The 18,537-nt window shown below is 46.5% G+C and overlaps 1 protein-coding gene across 1 annotated transcript in view; it reads right to left on the minus strand.

Annotated features, from left to right (window-relative positions):
* Positions 1-18,537, minus strand: part of POLR1A (RNA polymerase I subunit A) — a 64,673-nt gene that overhangs the window by 22,680 nt on the left and 23,456 nt on the right. Inside the window, exons 17-25 of the mRNA XM_060255424.1 lie at positions 16,681-16,763; positions 16,425-16,583; positions 14,528-14,626; positions 12,759-12,911; positions 9,714-9,796; positions 8,386-8,551; positions 3,698-3,916; positions 1,490-1,707; positions 70-237 (exon numbers count right to left, since the gene is read on the minus strand). Coding sequence (XP_060111407.1) covers positions 70-237; positions 1,490-1,707; positions 3,698-3,916; positions 8,386-8,551; positions 9,714-9,796; positions 12,759-12,911; positions 14,528-14,626; positions 16,425-16,583; positions 16,681-16,763 — 1,348 coding nt within the window. The remainder of the gene's footprint in view (positions 1-69; positions 238-1,489; positions 1,708-3,697; positions 3,917-8,385; positions 8,552-9,713; positions 9,797-12,758; positions 12,912-14,527; positions 14,627-16,424; positions 16,584-16,680; positions 16,764-18,537) is intronic.

Here is an 18,537-nt window from a genome sequence, read left to right on the forward strand (position 1 = left end):
AGCATCTGCTCTCTCTAGAGCAGAGCATTAAGCACAAGAAAGCACTGAGACAAGAGGCTGTTCCTTCACCTTGGGATCCCGAGGGTGACGTTCATTTCTCCGCGTCCTGCAAAGTGGAAAGTGTTGAGGGTCATCTGGGTGGAGGGCTCCCCAATGCTCTGAGCGGCAAGGAGACCCACAGCCTCTCCTGGGTCACAGAGCGACTGCTGCCACTTCAAGTATAGCAAGTCCTTTAATCTGAGGACACAGGAAGGGGGGGGGGGGGAAGAGACAGAAAGGTGTTCCTTTCAGCAGCAAGAGCTACGTCCACTTGGCTGTTTTCTCATACAGAGGCAGCAGCTGGCGGACTGGCTGAAAAGAGAGTTTACCCCAGCAGTAAGATGGCTGCTCGGCCTCACTGGCCACTCTGAGCCACTCACCTCCTTCACCATTGTTGTGTCTGAGCTTAAGATAGCTGAATAATTAAGAATCCCTTAATTAAGATCCTTCTGCAGATGTTCAGGCATACAACTCAGTGAGGGACAGTTAACAATGAATTTGAACTGGGCTGCTGAAATGTATTCTCAATTACAGGCAATTTCAGACAGTCAGTAATGCAGGGAATTGCAAATACCCCCCAATACCAAATGATGTCAATCTAGAGAAGGCGCTCTTGCACTAAGCTTCTTGTGGCCCCTTCTTACAGGCCCAGGGAAATTTGGGGTCAGGAAGCCATTTTTCTCCAGACCCAGTTTGGCCAGGGAGCCTGGAGGGTTTTTGCCATCTTCTGGGCATGGAGCAGGGCTCACGGGAGGTGTGGGGGGGCGAGGTATTTGTGAATTTCCTGCATTGTACAGGGGGTTGGACTACACGACCCTAGAGGTCCCTTTCGAATCTATGATTCTACATCCTATGACAAATTTCCACCTGCCATTTCTGGCCAGATGGAACGACGGACGCCCATGTCTGTGTTTCATGGTGATGCAGTGCTGCAGTATTAGAAAGTCCTTGTTTAGCCACGATTTTATGACAACAGCAGCACTGATTACCAAAAAGCTCTTCTTCAGCTGTCATTCTTGGAAAGCAGAACTGGTTGCAGCTGACAGCAGAGAACCAACCTAAACCATCAGTTCAGATTAAAGCAGCAACAGCCCTTCCAGAAACCCCTTCATTATTTTGCAATGGAGGTCCCCAACCTTTTTGAGCCTGTGGGCACCTTTGGCATCCTGACATGGCATAGCGGGCACAGCCACAGGATGGCTCCCACTGGAGGTGGAGCCAGCCACGAAATAGTTGCCACAGCAACCTTAAGCAAAACAACAGCAGAGCCAATCAGATCTCCAAGAGTCAGTCAGAAGCCCTGCCCTTCCTGGTGCCACCCGCAACACCTGGGAGCACCAAGGCGGAATGCTACCAATCTGTGCTGCCATCGCCCTTCTTTGACAGGTTGAGACCAGTACGTGGGACCTGGTGCACCCCAAGCTAGATGCAGGAGAAATAAAATCACCACCTCTCCGAAGACAGTTCAGATCTACAACAGCCAAGGAGTTTATCCCGAGAGTTCCACTCCGCAAGGAAATTGTCCATGTCCTTTTCAAATGTTTCTGACACTGATCCAAAATGGACGTCTGGCTGCCAGAGACCCAGGCAGGGATCAGGACATTTGGCTGCCTTCTTCTGATACTTGCTCCGTCTCGTCTCCTTCAGGCCGCGCCACGTCTCCAGCAACTGGAATGGAGAGCAGCATTCAAAGGGCAGAGGGAGTCAGCGTTAGACACAGATTTCACACACAAATTCAGAAAAACTCCCTGGACACACAGATCAAGTCAATATTGCATCTTACAACAAATGTACAATAGCATATCATAGCATGAAGCAACTCATGGCCACCACTTAGAATCACAGAGTTGGAAGGGACCCCCAGGGTCATCTAGTCCAACCCCCTGCACAATGCAGGAAACTCACAAACACCTCCCCCTAAATTCACAGGATCTTCATTGCTGCCAGATGGCCATCTAGCCTCCGCTGAAAAACCTCTAAGGAAGGAGAGCCCATCACCTCACGAGGAGGAAGCCTGTTCCACTGAGGAACCACTCTAAACTCACAAACCCCTCCCCCTAAATTCACAGGATCCTCGTTGCTGTCAGATGCCCATCCAGCCTCTGTTTCAAAACCTTCAAGGAAGGAGAGCCCACCACCTCATGAGTTGGAAGGGACCTCCAGGGTCATGTAGTCCAACCCCCTGCACAATGCAGGAAACTCACAAACACCTCCCCCTAAATTCACAGGAATCTCACTGCTATCAGATGGCCATCCAGCCTGTTTCAAAACCTCCAAAGAAGGAGAGCCCACCACCTCCCACGGAGGAAGCCTGTTCCACTGAGGAATCAAATGCTCAGGCAGTTCATAGAATCATAGAGTTGGAAGGGACCTCCAGGGTCATCTAGTCCAACCCCCTGCACAGTGCAGGAAACCCACAAATACCTCCCCCTACATTCACAGGATCTTCATTGCTGTCAGATGGCCATCTAGCCTCTGTTTCAAAACCCCCAAGGAAGGAGAGCCCACCACCTCCCAAGGAAGCCTGTTCCACTGAGGAGCCGCTCTAACGGTCAGGAAGTTCTTCCTAATGTTGAGCCGGAAACTCTTTTGATTTAATTTCAACCCATTAGTTCTGGTCCTACCTTCCGGGGCCACAGAAAACAATTCCGCACCATCCTCTAGAGGACAGCCCTTGACACTTGGAAGTCAACTCAGCCATGAAAAAAGTTTCCAATTAAAGAACCAATGAGGGACAGCCTGATCGAAGTAGCCTCTTGCTGCTCTCAAGGAGCCACAGAACGCTGAGGGAAGCCGAATGTCAGCTGGGGGTAGAAGCAGGGTTTCTTTGTAGCAGGAGCTCCTTTGCCCATTAGGCCACACACCCCTGATGTAGCCAATTCTCTAAGAGCTTGCAGTGGGCCCTGTAAGAAGAGCTCTGTTAGCTTTTGGAGGAATGGCTACATCAGGGGTGTGTGGCCTAATAGGCAAAGGAGTTCCTGCTACAAAAAAAGCCCTGGGTAGAAGGAAGGTCGCTGTCCTGCATGAGGCCCCGAATGTGAGACGCCCATTTCCCCATCCTGCCTCTTCTCCCCATTTGTGTCTCACCACAAGTGAAAACACGGCCCCCCCTCCCCCGCGCTGTGCCTCCCAGGTTCATGAACAGACGGTGGGTTTCCTGTCCCTGGCACTCCAGCCCCAGGGCAACTGCTGGCACCAGGATGCTGAAGGTCTGAGCAATGCAAGCAGGGAGGGCGGGCCTTCCATGTGCTGCAGAGGAATCCCTCCCTGTGATCCTCATGACACACCCTTCGCTTGCTCAAAATATTTAGGACATATATTTACAACACTCAGGCCACGTTGAAATCCACTGCTAAATCAATGGATGGTTCCAGTGAGCTTTTCATGCACTTGCTGCTCCATACTGGTTATTTCTACCTGAAGACTATATGCCTATTGTGATCTGTTCCACAGCACACGCAGCTGCCCTGTTCCTCGGAAGTGGCAGAACGGTTGAGCCCAGGGGCACCTTGAAGAGCAACCGCACTTAATCCTGGGTATAAAAGTTTGTGCCCTACAGGCACCCAAAAGCTTGTGGCCAGAATTAAACCCTGGACTCAAACTTGGTTTTACATTCCTGCACGGATGAAGCCTTGTTATCCACTCCTGTCTGAACTACCTGGAGAGTTTTGGGCTCTCGGCCGCTGAGGAGTTCCCCCCTGGGGGCCTGGGCAGTTGCACTCGCCAGCTTCTTCTGCGAAAACAGCAGAAAGGCCCCTTTCCGGAAAGGCTGCCGGTGCCGGACTTGCCATCGCTTCACGGAGCTGAATTGTTCCTTGGCGTGCCGAGGATCTGTTTTTAACAGAACTTCATCTAAACGCTTCAATTTCTCTATTACCTGTAAGAAATCGATAACAAATTGACCTGTTTAAGTGTCCTTTCACCATGTTTCATTCCCCTGTACTGACCAGATGGCAAAAGAGGCCGACTTGAGCAGGTCTGACAAGATGCACTGCCGCAAGGGAATGCTGGGAAAGACAGGCCTGGGGGGGGGGCAGGTTGGCCAAGGAGGCTGCCTCCCCAGGCGGGGCTTTGCAGTTCAACTGAGGGGTGTGGTTTTGTTGGGGTGCAGCATCCACAGAGAGAAGAGCTCTTCCGGACAGGGGAAAAGAAAATAAAGAGCTCTAACGAGAAGAAGATGATGATATTGGATTTATATCCCACCCTCCACTCCGAAGAGTCTCAGAGCGGCTCACAAACTCCTTTACCTTCCTCCCCCCCCGCCACAACAGACACCCTGTGAGGTAGATGAAGATATTGGATTTATATCCCGCCCTCCACTCCGAAGAGTCTCAGAGTGGCTCACAATCTCCTTTCCCTTCCTCCCCCGCAACAGACACCCTGTGAGGTAGATGAAGATATTGGATTTATATCCCGCCCTCCACTCCGAAGAGTCTCAGAGCGGCTCACAATCTCCTTTACCTTCCTCCCCCACAACAGACACCCTGTGAGGTAGATGAAGATATTGGATTTATATCCCGCCCTCCACTCCGAAGAGTCTCAGAGCGGCTCACAATCTCCTTTCCCTTCCTCCCCCACAACAGACACCCTGTGAGGTAGATGAAGATATTGGATTTATATCCCGCCCTCCACTCCGAAGAGTCTCAGAGCGGCTCACAATCTCCTTTCCCTTCCTCCCCCACAACAGACACCCTGTGAGGTAGATGAAGATATTGGATTTATATCCCGCCCTCCACTCCGAAGAGTCTCAGAGCGGCTCACAATCTCCTTTCCCTTCCTCCCCCACAACAGACACCCTGTGAGGTAGATGAAGATATTGGATTTATATCCCACCCTCCACTCCTAAGAGTCTCAGAGCGGCTCACAATCTCCTTTCCCTTCCTCCCCCACAACAGACACCCTGTGAGGTGGGTGGGGCTGAGAGGGCTCTCACAGCAGCTGCCCTTTCAAGGACAACCTCTGCCAGAGCTATGGCTGGCCCAAGGCCATGCCAGCAGGTGCAAGAGGAGGAGTGGGGAATCAAACCCGGTTGTCCCAGATAAGAGTCCACACACTTAACCACTACACCAAACTGCCTCTCACAGTAGCTGCCCTTTCAAGGACAATGTGAGGCCTATGGCTGAGCCAAGGCCATTCCAGCAGGGGCAAGTGGAGGAGTGGGGAATCAAACCTGGTTCTCCCAGAAAAGAGTCCGCACACTTAACCACTACACCAAACTGGCTCTCCAGGCAAGCAATAATGCTATGAATAATTATATAAATGAAGCACATACACATTCATAAAAATTACATTAATATCAATATCACAATAATGGATGTCTGCATAACAAAACCATGCAATACAGATACAAAATAAATAACAGAATTAACAGTGAATGAGCAAAAGGCATAAATATCAACACTTATACATAGAAACAGAAAGTAACAAAGGAGCATGAATAACAGCAAAGGAGATGAGGCCCTGGGTTGGGCTTGTTTTGGTACTGATAGTGGTATCTTTTCCAGTATGTGTAAGAAAATGACTTCATGCCTCCGAAATGTGACAAGAAAAAAGGCAACCAATGTGCTGGCACAGTGTGCAGATCGACTGGGCGATCCTCTCCCCCCAATACTAAGAACTAGATTTCCAACCCCCTCCGTTGCAGCAGGGGAGAGTTAAAAGAGCTCTGCCACATCACCTCGGAAAGCAGGATGCTCACATTCCTGCGGCAGAAGATACTTTGGAGAGCTGCACCACAATCACATTCAGGTTGTGCTGTTTCCCCCTATTTAAACAACTAATTTGCATAACTGCCAAAGCCCGTTCATATGCCATCTTCCATACTTTACATGGCAAGTCAACTTCTGAGGGCCTCTTTTTGGTGTTTACCAATCTACGGATATCGGGTGGAGCTGCTGGTATCCATGTTTGCAACCATCCATTCCCTACAATGAAGTTTTGAGATTTCAAGATCTGTGCCGATCTTATTGGGATCTTAATCTGGACAGGCCCCCATCAGCCGTGTCTTTGTGGATGGGCAGCTCTCTGCTTTCAGTGGCCTTTCTACATCCACGAAGAAGAGCATCTTGCCTTGGGAGATTGGGGGGGGGTGATGTGGCACAACGTGGGCAGCCAATCTATTACTTAATACATCCACGGATGGTTCTCACTGTTCTCTTGAGTTGGACATAAAGTCTGTGGCCGCGGGGGCTGCTGAGCCCCACTGAAGCACCGTATTCTACAGCACAAGCCTCAAAGCAGAGTATCTGAGTGCTGTAGCAGATGCACATGGAAACTGCATCAGATTCAATGTAACTGTGACATCAATTACTCTTCCAATAATAACATGGTAACAAGTTTGAGAAAAACATTTCTTCCAGCCTCTTGATCAAAGTATATCATCACCTACTGAGGTTTTCTAATATCTGAAGCCTTGACTTGACTGTTTCCAATTAACGTGGCCAGGCTCCTGTTAGAACTCTGGGGTGAGGGAGCACCTAGCTCTCGAATGTGCTTCTCGGCGCCTGGTGGCTTAATCCTGCCGAAGTCTCTCTCAAAGATGAGCCATCCGCGGGGGTGAGTTGGGGGAGGGGGGGACTCTGCGCTTGTGGTCGCTCAACTGCAGGGAATGAGGGCAGCTCCCCTTCATCATCGCCCATGACAAAAGTGTAGAGGACTGGGGCAGGCAATGGCAAATCACCGTGTAAAAAGTCTGCCAAGAAAACGTCGTTATGTGATGTCACCCCCTGGGTTGGTAATGACTCGATGCAAAACAGGATGCTTTAAGAGAGCGTTTGGGGCTGTCTTTATCTGGGTAATTTGATGGATGGATGGTACAAACTGGTATCTATTTGGAGAGAATAGTTCGTTGATTTTTTTATATTGCTTAAATATTAATTCAGGTTGCTGTTATCTGCCTTGTTCCTGTTTGGGGGGGGGGTGAGTTTACAAATATTTATATACATAAATAAATCAATTGAGCAAACCGTATTCTCCACTTGGAAATGGGATGCTGCTATCCACTTCCTTGCCACTTAGTGCATGGACAACTGGAAATCATAGTTTAAATAAACATGAAATGTAGGAGCGCATCTCATGCCCTCTACAGAACGGCTTTGGAACTATCGGCCCCATGTATCTTCTGTGAGATCTTCCTAACGGCTGCTCTGTCCCTCCTTCCAGTGGGCAGCGTGAGGGCAGAGCACTCAGCTGGGCAGGAGCTGACCTCTGCAAATCGTGCACGCATGACCTGGCCTTAGTGTCCCAGTTCTGGGGCCATCCCCTTGTGAATCTCTTTGCTGCTGTATTCGACCCCGAGTGGCTTTTGTACTGCAGCAGGCACTCTCCTGTAAGAAGGTCCCCTTTTTATGTCTTTCTACCTCCAACCTTGATAAAGAAGGTATGTAAGAAACTTTGCTAAGATTATACTTGCTGTTCGAGATGGGTGCAAACTGGGAAAATGTGGTTCACAGCTGAACCCCAAACTCTATTGGGAGACTTATTTACAAACTGACCCAGTTCGTGTGGCTCATGGCTCTGCAAACTCTGCTGAAAGGCAGCCTTTAAATGGGGTTTGCAGAAAGCCCCAAAACAGCTGAGCTCCCAGCCACTCAGCTGCTTCTTGTGAAAAGCAGAAAGAACTGCTCTTCATGGACTGCCAGAAGCCCCCACAAATGGCACCTGAATTCACAGTACTTTGTCCTCGTTCTTCAATTCACAAGCTTCAGTCTGAGAACCTTGAACAGGCCAAAATTCATGACAAACTTTAGTTTGTCAGTAGGTTCCTGCCCATTTGTACTTGCTCTACCCCAGTTCCCACATGGTGGCCTCATCACTCGTGGTTGACATTGTTTCTGTATTTAATCAAGGGCAGTTAACGTTGGACTTCTTCATCGGCTGGACCTTTCATCAGCGGAGAATGCCCTAATGACTCCTTGAGACGGAAGCTTCCTTCCTGGAGACTCCCAGCCCTCCACGCAATGGCCTTCTCTGTCAGTGCTGCCTCAGAACTCAAAGGAGCCTCCTCCCTTTTGTTCTTACTGCAATAAATAAAACAGATTCTCCACCTTTGCTTTGGGACACCATTTTTCAGTCTTCTATAGCTGTGCCTACTATCTGAAAGCACTTGATTCACACTGCAAATATCTACCTCATCGTTAAACATTGGGTTGATAGGTAAAAGATGGTACAGCCAGAGGAATTTACATGGACCTAACAGTTAAAAATAAAAAGGTAATGGTAATACCCCCCCCCCAAAAAGAACAGCTTATTTCTTGTGAAATAACACATCCTTCAAAGTAAGAGTTCAGACTCACAACCCGCTGAAATTAACAGGGAGGTGAGGTGGAAGACATACAAGAATCCTACCTTATAGTTATCTACAATGAAAGGAAACTGTTTGGGCTGCAGGAATTGTATTTTGGAAACGTTTAAGCCATCTTCTCCATAGAGAAACTGCACAATGCTGCCATCGCTGTCTCTTACGGTCAGGTCATAATGAACTATCAGCCCTTCTAGATGCTTTATGACACACCTGTGCAAAAAAAAAGAAAGAGGGGGGAAAAAGAGGACCATTCTGCGTTTCCACCCAAACCTATTTTTTCAGATGAACACCAGGGAATCCCGCAGGGCAATGTCTTTAAAAGGTGTTCAAGAAACCTTTGGAGTGCACAGCAAGCATCTGTCAAGAGTCACTCCATCTTTGTTCCTCTTGCCACATGTATCCAAATGGCTAACAGTTCTACAATGCTAACGCTTGTGCTTGCTATGCTGGCTGATTGCTTTGAAGCATCTTCGCAGCTTATCTAGAGGGAGGGTGGCATGTCTGGGAACTCGCATGTTACTATGCAACCAAGGTCAAGGGAGCTGGTGGAGATGTAGCCGAGGGGTTAGATAACAGGCATCTGGGGTGATGACAGAGTAGGAGGGGACCCATGCAAAATCCCTGCTGCAGCTTGGCACGCTTAGCTTGAATTGCCTTGAACAGTCAAGGCAAAGGGGTTATAAGGGAGGGCAACTGGCGTGAGAGCCAGCTCTGACAACGCCTGTACCTGCCTACGATGTTGGAATAAAGATCTTGAACTTTACTTGTCTGTTTCTTGTCTCTGGGCCTGACAGCATCACAAGCCAAGAGACGTACTCATTAAGTCCATCAATTGTCAATCAGAGATATCTGATTCGAAGGAACTGCGTAGTTTACTCTTTGTCCAAAAGCCATTTAGCCAGGGATGGCCAAACTGTGGCTCTTTCACAGATATTGCATGGCTCTCCAAGCCAAGCCAGCTGGCAGCTTGGAGAATGCATTTAAAGTTAAAATTGCTTTCTTTCTGCCTCTCCCTTCCTCCCTGCTTCCCTTCCTTGTGGCTCTCCAACATCTAACCTTCATGTCTTGTGGCTCTGGAACAACTGATGTTTATTCTCTCTGGCTCTTACATTAAGCAACTTTGGCTGCATATTTAGCAACATGCAGCCTCAAAATGCACAAAGAGCTGCCTTCTTCTACTGAATCAAACCCCACTGGTCTCCTGAGATCAGCACTGGCTCCTCAGATAGCTAGGGCTTCAGACAGAGAGAGGTCTTTCACATCTCTTGCTACATGGAGCTGGAGATGCCGGGGACTGAAGTGGGCAGATGCTCTGCCCCTTAATCTCCCTATAACCTCCGTTTTACATAAAAACTAAGAAAGGAACTTTTACCTTTGGAGGTATCCAGATCGGCTGGTTTTGACAGCTGTATCCACCAGGCCCTCTCGACCAGCCATGCAGTGAAAGAAGAATTCCTGCAACACAAATGCAACCTCTGTGCAAGAAGAAAACATTTGCCTGCAGCAGCACACGAGGCAGCTCCGTTCCGTCATGTTGGGTCTGAGGTCATTCTTCTGAGCTTTGCAGAACTCACCAGCCGCTCTCAATGAAAGGACAGGATCTCACCACTCCCTGACACTTAAAGTAGCCGAAGAATCATATTTATTGCTCTCTCTCTCTCTCTTTTTTTTTTTTACAAATTAAGTGCCAAAATTTAGCCTTTTAATCTGCCTGGGAAATTAACAGGCACTATGTTGGGGTTTTTTAAATGCACCTATTGCTTATCTTTACAATAATTTGGGGACTAATTGTATCACCTAGAGGACAACTGTTAGGAAGAATAGCAATAGTTCTTTATTAGGAAGAATAGTAATGATCAAGATGAATATTCTACCAAGAATACTTTTTTTATTACAAATGATTCCAATTAAGCTTTCTAAGAACTTCTTTCAAGAGCTGAACGGACTGGTGTCTAAATTTATTTGGCAAAATAAGAAGCCCAGAATAAAACTGAAAGTGTTCCAAGATTCTCAAGAAAGAGGAGGTCTGGCCCCTCCGGACTGGCAAACATCTCATAGGGCATCAGGCTTGGTTTGGCTACAAGACTGGATTTTGTTACGAAATAAAAGATTACTGTTACTACAAGGTTCAGACCTGAATTTGGGATGGCATGCATTCTTTTGGTATGCTAAACCAGAAAGCTATAAGAATTTAAAAAATCATGAAATAATTAGCTCTTTATTCAATGTCTGGAGCTGTCTAAAACTCCAAATATAAAGAGATACCCAAATGGGTTTCTCCCATAGAAGCATTCAAACTTATTAGGCCTACAAAAAATATGGAGACTCCCCTCCTTTCAGACACAGATGACCTAAAGACGGATGACGAATTAAGCTGACAAGATATAATATTAGATCAGTGGACAAAGCTTCAAATAAAATCTAGATGTGCAAAGGACAAAGTTTTGCCAAAAACAATCCCTTTTCGATAAGGTAATGTTTGGACCAGAAAACAAACTAATAACAAAAATGTAGAACTTTCTCTAAGTCTAAAGATACAAAATGAGAGTGTAAAAGACAGTGTTTGTTAAACGGGCTCAAAACTTGGGACATAGTATAAATCTGGGAGAAAGTTTGGAAATGTAATATAAAAATGACTAGATCAATGGACTTAAAAGAGAATATTTACAAAACGTTTTATAGATGGTACTTAACTCCAGACAAACTAGCAAAAATTTATCAGAATATGTGAAATAAGTGTCGGAAATGTAAGACTGCAACAGGAACTTTTTATCCTATCTGGTGGTTGTGTGATGGAGCAAAATCTTATTGATGGTACATGGTACTATTACAAAAGATTTTGAAGATACAAATTAGATTCCAAGCAGAACTTTTCTCATTAAATATGCTACCAGAGAATTGTTCCAGACAGATCAAAGCGTTTTTGACGCAAGCAGTGACTGCAGTCAGAATGACGTGCGCTAAATATTGCAAATCATATGAAATATCGACAAAAGATGAGCTGTTAAGCTAAACTACTAGACCTTGCAGAAGTAAGATACCTCCTCAGCTAGGCTGAAAGACATTAATTTGTGTGAAACAAAGGAAACATGGGAACCATTAGATAGTTGGTTACAGGATACTACACAAATCCCCAAAATCTGATAAAAATGTGACGTGTGATAAATATTGCTATATAAAAATATATTCTTGTCTTAGTAGGAGTTTAAGAGATGTTAATGATTAATGAATTATAACGGGTGGCCAACGGTAGTTCTCCAGATGTTTTTTGCCTACAATTCCCATCAGCCCCAGCTGATGGGGCTGATGGGAGTTGTAGACAAAAAACATCTTGACAGCTACCGTTGGCCACCCCTGCATTATAAGATGAGAATGCAGAAAAAATGTTATGATTGCTGATGATTGTAGAGAATATGAAATGAATAACGGATAAGTAGAAATATTGTAATAAAATAGAATCATTTCCCTTACCTTTTCACCTTTCCCTTTACCCTGTTTTAAGAAGATTTTGGATTTATATCCCGCCCTATACTCTGAATCTCAGAGTCTCAGAGCGGTCACAAACTCGTCTACCTTCCCCCCACCCCCACAACAAACACCCTGTGAGGTAGGTGGGGCTGAGAGTGCTTTTACAGCAGCTGCCCTTTCAAGGACAGCTTCTATGAAAGCTATGGCTGACCCAAGGTCATTCCAGCAGGTGCAAATGGAGGAGTGGGGAATCAAACCTGATTCTCCCAGATAAGAGTCCACGCACTTAACCACTACAATGAATAATTAACCTATTTATTCCTATTTTACCTGAAAACCTAACAAAACTATTTAAAATGAAGGAGAGTCCTGCCCACTCTCACCTCCCGCATGGGCTGTCTTGACTTACTAAAAACCACTATGGGGGATCCTGGGATGAACTTCTGCTTCAGCTATTTTTTTTTCGGGGTGGGGGGGTGGGAAGGAGGTTAAAGGCATAGAGAAATTGCTTTACAGTTTTTCCTTTAGGAGAAGCATATTTGCACATTAGCAAAGAAGGTATTCCAATTATGGCCACTTAACAGTTTTCTTTCTGAAACTGAAGCACTTGCTAGTGCCAGGGAACCTACTAGTCGCCCTTCCCCAAGATCTCCTGGATTTTAGCAGCTTGGGGCAGTAAACATACCGTGGGTACAATTTAAGCTTTTCACAGAATTCGCGAACAGGGATTAGCCAAATATGAACCCAGGAGATGGTAAAAGTGCCTCTAAAACTCAGGGTGGTAAAAATGTTAAGGAAAGCAGAAGACTGAATAATGGTTTCGTTCAGAACTCACAATCTTACCTATGTTACATCTGTAAATATGGCTTACATAAAGGACCCTGAATGTTATCTTGGGAAATACAACAAAATGATAACAATGAACAAACAGTAATAAAAGATAACTCACTGCAGGCTTGATGCCTGTGAGGAATCTCCCCATCACAAACCCCCCAGATCTGGGGGAAAAGTCGTAGGGCTGGAAACACGGCAACGATTTGCCAGAGGGCATCAATGGAGGCCTTCGACCTTCTAACTCAATCTGGCCCAGCAAACAAGAAATCTTTAGGAAGCACAGAGAGAGAGAGAGAGAGAGAGATGACAATGCAAAGCTAAAGTTAGTTTATTCTGTCAACTCCATGCAATTCCCTGCCCCCCCACACACCTTCTTTCATGCACCAGTTTGGTCCCACAAGTGCCAGCTTTAATCCCATGAGGAGTCAACAACAACAACAGCCATTTCTGTGCATTATTTTCTTATTAGTATTTGAAGGAGCGAACATGAAAGGAAGGAGAGGGGTGCAGGGGCCACAAAGCAAGAGTTTTCCATATGGACTAATTTCTGCAATCAGTTTCAGACCCAAGGAATGGTTGTTGACAAGCAGTGCTCAGCTCTCCCCCCTCAGGAAGGCAGCCAGCCAGGGGAGGGGGGGAGGGGCCCCACCTTGGGCAGGGATCTGGCAGGGAGCCTGAGGGCCAGGCCTGGAGTTCTGCAGCCCTGCTGGGAGGAAAAAACTTTGGAGGGGGATGATGGGTGATGAAAGAGCACTTTAAAGTAGCCATGTCCTCTCCTTTGCTCTGTGAATGAAGGGTTTTACACTTGGTGGATGCTCAGAGATTAAGCTCAAACTGCCTTCACAGGTTGTCTGATCAAAAGAAAGAGCTCCCCCCCCCACCATTCCTTCTGGATTCCAAGCTGCAGTTTGGTGGTTGTAAAGACCACCATACAAGGAATGCAACCAGACATGCCACAGGAGAGCCAGGAGGCAAAACCCTAGTGAATCAGTGCTGGGAGCACAGTTGGGGGGACCTGAGGAAGAATCAGGGCTCCCCCCTTTTAAGAGGGAGGCAGGGATTCCTGGCATTTGGTGGGTGGGGCATTCTGAGTAAGAGGCTTGAGAGAGACGCCAGGCTGGAGCACACACAGGCCCACAGGCGGGAGCAGCCAGACAGAGAAGAAAGGAACAGAGATCATCAGAATCTGAGCAACCAACCTGAAGCCATTAAGATGTTTCTGTCTCTCCAACCCAGAGAGAAGCTTTAGATCTAGAGAAAGTGGTCTGCATTCATACAAACTTCATTTTCTCTACACTGTTTATGCTTTTAATTTATTGTATTAATTGACTGTTTAGATACTTCGATAAAATTCCCTTTTAAAAAACTGGAGTCATATGGTCTCTGGAAACCATGATCAAAGCCCCAAAGCATTCTGGAGAATCAGAGTTGGAAGGGACCTCCAGGGTCATCTAGTCCAACTCCCTGTACAATGCAGGAAACTCACAAATACCTCCCCCTAAATTCACAGGATCTTCATTGCTGTCAGATGGCCATCTAGCCTCTGTTTAAAAACCTCCAAGGAAGGAGAGCCCCAGAAGTCTGGCTGATTGGGATGTATCTCCAACAAGTGAGATTTCCAAAACTTTCTGACTTTTGGCCAATTTCTCTGACCTTCCCTGACCAATTTCCATTTCCCTGACCTTCCCATCTTTCCAGAAAATGGCAACCCTGACTGAAGAAAGTGCCCCCCCCCCCCAAAAAAAAGCCCTGGGCTTCCCCTTGAATTTTTCCAGCTTCTTCTCAGGCCTACACAGCTCTATTAAGAAGAAAGTCCTGAACTTAAATTCACAGAAGAAAAAAATTATGAACCTTACAACATTTTTTAAAAAACAGTTGTAATACCTGCATAGTGTTCACGGTAGATCCTTTAGCTCCTGACTGCACCATCAACTGCAAATTATTTTCTGGGAAGCTCCGGTGAAGTCCCAGAGGCAGGCACACCTGGGTTATTTGGAGAACAGAATGAGAATCAGTCATCTCTTAAGCGATTATATTGGTTGTCTGGAAAAAATGGGAGTTGAATGCATGCTTATTGTAACATATTTAAAATACTCCATTTTAATCTAATGTCGCTATAGCAATAAATGCTCCAATGGAAATATTTGATTAGGAGAACAATAATGCAAGTGCGGTTTAAATGTTACATTCAAACAAATTCAAATGTTTATGCAGAATTTTTTACAGCAGCAATACTAATTTCATGCCAGTATCATGAAACTTCCCCTCTGTCTGCCTGTGTGGTCCATTCAGGACCGTCTTCCGGCCACCCCAGCAGGGGACTTCCAAGGACAGGGAGAAGCAGGGGGGGTTGGCCATGGCCTTCCTCCGTCGTGGTCTCCGGGCCAACTACTGACTCTGCTTAACTTCCAAAATTTGACCATTCCACATCCCCAAACTTCTCTTACATCATTTGAATTTAAGAAAAAGCAAAAAGGGACTGAAAACTGTTGACAAGCTAGCATACCCAAAGCACCATGCCATGGACATGGCTATCCACCCGTCTACACCAACGGGATTTTAAAACCTCAGTTTCACTGCCTTCATAGTATTACTTGTTAGTATCATACCAAATCAGTGATTGCAATTCTTCCGTCATGTGAGAGGAAGCGTACAAACAGCCGCCCTGAGCCTGTCAGGGGAGAGTGGGATAGAAACCTGATTGAGTGAATGAATGAATGAATGAAGGATTGCAACTTTGCTTTCAATTTCATCTGCCCAGTCCAATCAGATGAATTCATACCTTTTAAACAATCTGTACTATTGAATTTATTCATTCAGATATATAAATATCCCTACTTGTCTCACCCCAACCTAGCCACAGTAATGCATGCAAGGATCACCTCTACAACAGACTACTGCAACTTCCGCTATGAAGGCCTCCTCTTGTGCCTGACTTGGAAGCTCCATCTGATCCAAACGTGGCTGCATGGGTCTTTCCCCAGACGGCACATATTCAGCCTCTGCCGGGGGAGCTGCACTGGATTCCAGATCAGGTTCAAGGTTTTGGTTCTGACCTTTAAGGCCCTTGGCAGTCAGGGACCCACATGCTTTTGGGATCACCTCTCGCGGCACGCCTGCAGAGCTCTGGAAACAAGAACTTCCTAGTGGTCCCCAAACGGAGAGAGATCCAGCTGTCCTCAACTAGGGCCAAGGCTTTTTTGGCCCTGGCCCTCCCCTGGAGGAACATCTGGGTCCTGAAGGAGTTATTACCTTTCTGCAAGGCATGCAAGTCAGAGATGTCCCACTAGGCATTTGGCTGAGGGCCACACAAAATCTGGCAATCTCACCGTCCCTCGGCCCCAGTAATCCTCCCCCTAGGAGGAAACTGATTTTTGCTATTATGTGGAACTATATATTCTATTTGTTAAGGTTTTTAGGGTTTCAATGTTGATTTTAATTATTTATTGTTGTTTTTGTTGTTGTGAGCTGCTCTGAGACTCTTCGGAGTGGAGGGCGGGATATAAATCCAATATCTTCTTGCAGGGAGGGGCAACCTAATAAATTCAATCTAATTTAATATCTAAATAAATACCACATCTTTATATGTCACTTTTCTTTCCAAAGGGGATTCAGAAGAGGCTTAAAACATCATAAGAGCTGCAACATAAACTATCAATACTTGTAAAAAGCTATTAGAAACAATTTATGGACATAAAAATAGCATAAAGCAACTAGAAGCAATCCTGAGGCTACCAGCAGGCTGTAAAAGAGCCAAAAAAGATAAAGAACCAAGTCCCACCTTGTTAATCTCATTGCTGTGATGGTTCACTTCCTCTTTGAATTTCAAGTCTACCCCATGGAAGTCTCTCTGGTCTTTGCTGAGGTGGGCGTCCTGCCACTTTCCCTGGACCAGCTCACAGGACGAGGAATCCGGCAAGTTAAACGCAGCTTGAATGGCCTGGGAACGAGAAAGAGGGGTCAAGGCAGAGAGAACACAGGGCTCCTGGAGGAGGAGGAACCTCCCCCCCCCACCTCCAAAAGGAGCATCGACTCACCTTCCTGCCCAGGCGGGTGCAGTCCTTCATGATCTTCTGTCTTCTGAGGTCTGCTTGGGGCTTGATCAAAATATCCTCAACTCCTATGACGAAAAAAGAATGTTCAGCCCCTGCAACTCTGGAAGCGGGGCCACTTTCGGTCATTTTGGGAGATGAAGAATTATTCTGGCAAACCAAGACACATTTTGTACTAGGCAAATAACTAGGTCATAAACAAAACAGAGAAGAATCTTCCAAAAGGAAGGATTAGAACTTTCCCACAGCGCAATGCAGCTCCACCTCCTGTGGCTTCTTGTCCACACAAGGGGGAGGGACAGTGGCTCAGCGGTAGAGCATCTGCTTCTGCTTGGTAAACAGAAGGTCCCAGGTTCAATCCCTGGCATCTCCACTAAAAACGGTCCAGGCAATAGATGTGAAAAACCTTAACTTGAGACCCTGGAGAGCCACTGCCAGTCTGAGTAGACAAAACTGATTTTGATGGACCGAGGGTCTGATTCAGTAGAAGGCAGCTTCATATGTTCACAGGCCCCACAATCCCTGGGATAGCCTCTTTTTGAGGAGCGGGGGGGGGGGGGGGGGAGGAAGGTTCATTATTTCTGTTGCCCAAAAAGAAAAGCTGATTGTGTCAAACCCACAATGGTCACTGCTTCATATTCTCCCCATATGAACCCCCCCCCCCCGCCCCCGGGTTCTGATGTCTGCTGCTCAACACTTCCTCATAGTCCCTGGTCCTAAGGACACCCAGCTGGCTTCAACAAGGGCCAGGGCCTTTTTGGTCTGGGCCCCTACCTGGTGGAATAAGCTCCTGCTGGAGATCTGGGACCTGTGGGACTTACCAAGGTTTTGCAGGGCCTGTAAGAACGAGCTCTTTAGCCAGGCTTTTAATTAATCCAGCGGGCGTCCTTTGAAGTCATCACTTCCCCCAGCATTTCACCATTATGGGGTTCTGTTACGCTGTTAGCCATCTGCCACATGCTGCTGGGTGGTTTTGTCGCCTCTGTCTGTAAGATTGATTCCTGGGCTGCTCCTGTTTTTGTAATGCTTGTTTTTATGATATCATTTTTAACTCTGTTGTTTTACTGTTGTAAGCCACCCTGAGCCCATGCAGGATAGGGTGGGATATAAATCCAAAAACTGTCCCTTCAAATGGCAATTCCGTCTCTTGCTGCATTGTCTAAGACACCAACCTGGCTTCATTTCTTCACTATTTCTCTTAACTTTATCATGTTCTTTATTTTACTATTTCATTCATATACCTTTGTGCAATTAATAATGTTAGGCATGTCATTTCAACAATAATCATTTATCTTCACTGTGCTTCAATAAGCCACCATGATTTGTTCCAGTTAAAATATTAGCCTTGTTCTTCTTATTGTTTATGCACTCCTCCCTGGGTTGATTGGGGGGGGGGCTTTCACAAAGGAGGGAGCATCACCACGGTCTTCCCTGTGGGGCTCCTGCCTTTCTAAGAGTGAGCCTCAAGCACTGCTGTCCTGCAGCAAGGCAGAGAGGAACACGTTGCCCAGCAATGCTCGGCACTCTGCTTAGGAGAGCATAAGGTTAAAGGAGGCTGGGCATGTTTAGCCCGAAGAGGCAGCGGAGAGGTGACAGGATCACCATCTTCGAGTACTTGAAGGGCTGTCATGAAGAAGATGGTGCAGAATTGTTTTCTGTGGCCCCAGAAGGTGGGACCAGAACCTATGGGTTGGAATTAAATCAAAAGAGTTTCTGGCTCAACATTTGGAAGAACTTCCTGGTGGAGCAGTTGCTGAGTGGAACAGGACCTGACCCAACGAAAGACTACTCTGAACGAGAGGCTGGAGCTGCACCATAGATTGCCAGGCTTAAATATCTACA

Source organism: Heteronotia binoei, chromosome 15, assembly GCF_032191835.1.
Source record: "Heteronotia binoei isolate CCM8104 ecotype False Entrance Well chromosome 15, APGP_CSIRO_Hbin_v1, whole genome shotgun sequence".
NCBI lineage: Eukaryota > Metazoa > Chordata > Lepidosauria > Squamata > Gekkonidae > Heteronotia > Heteronotia binoei.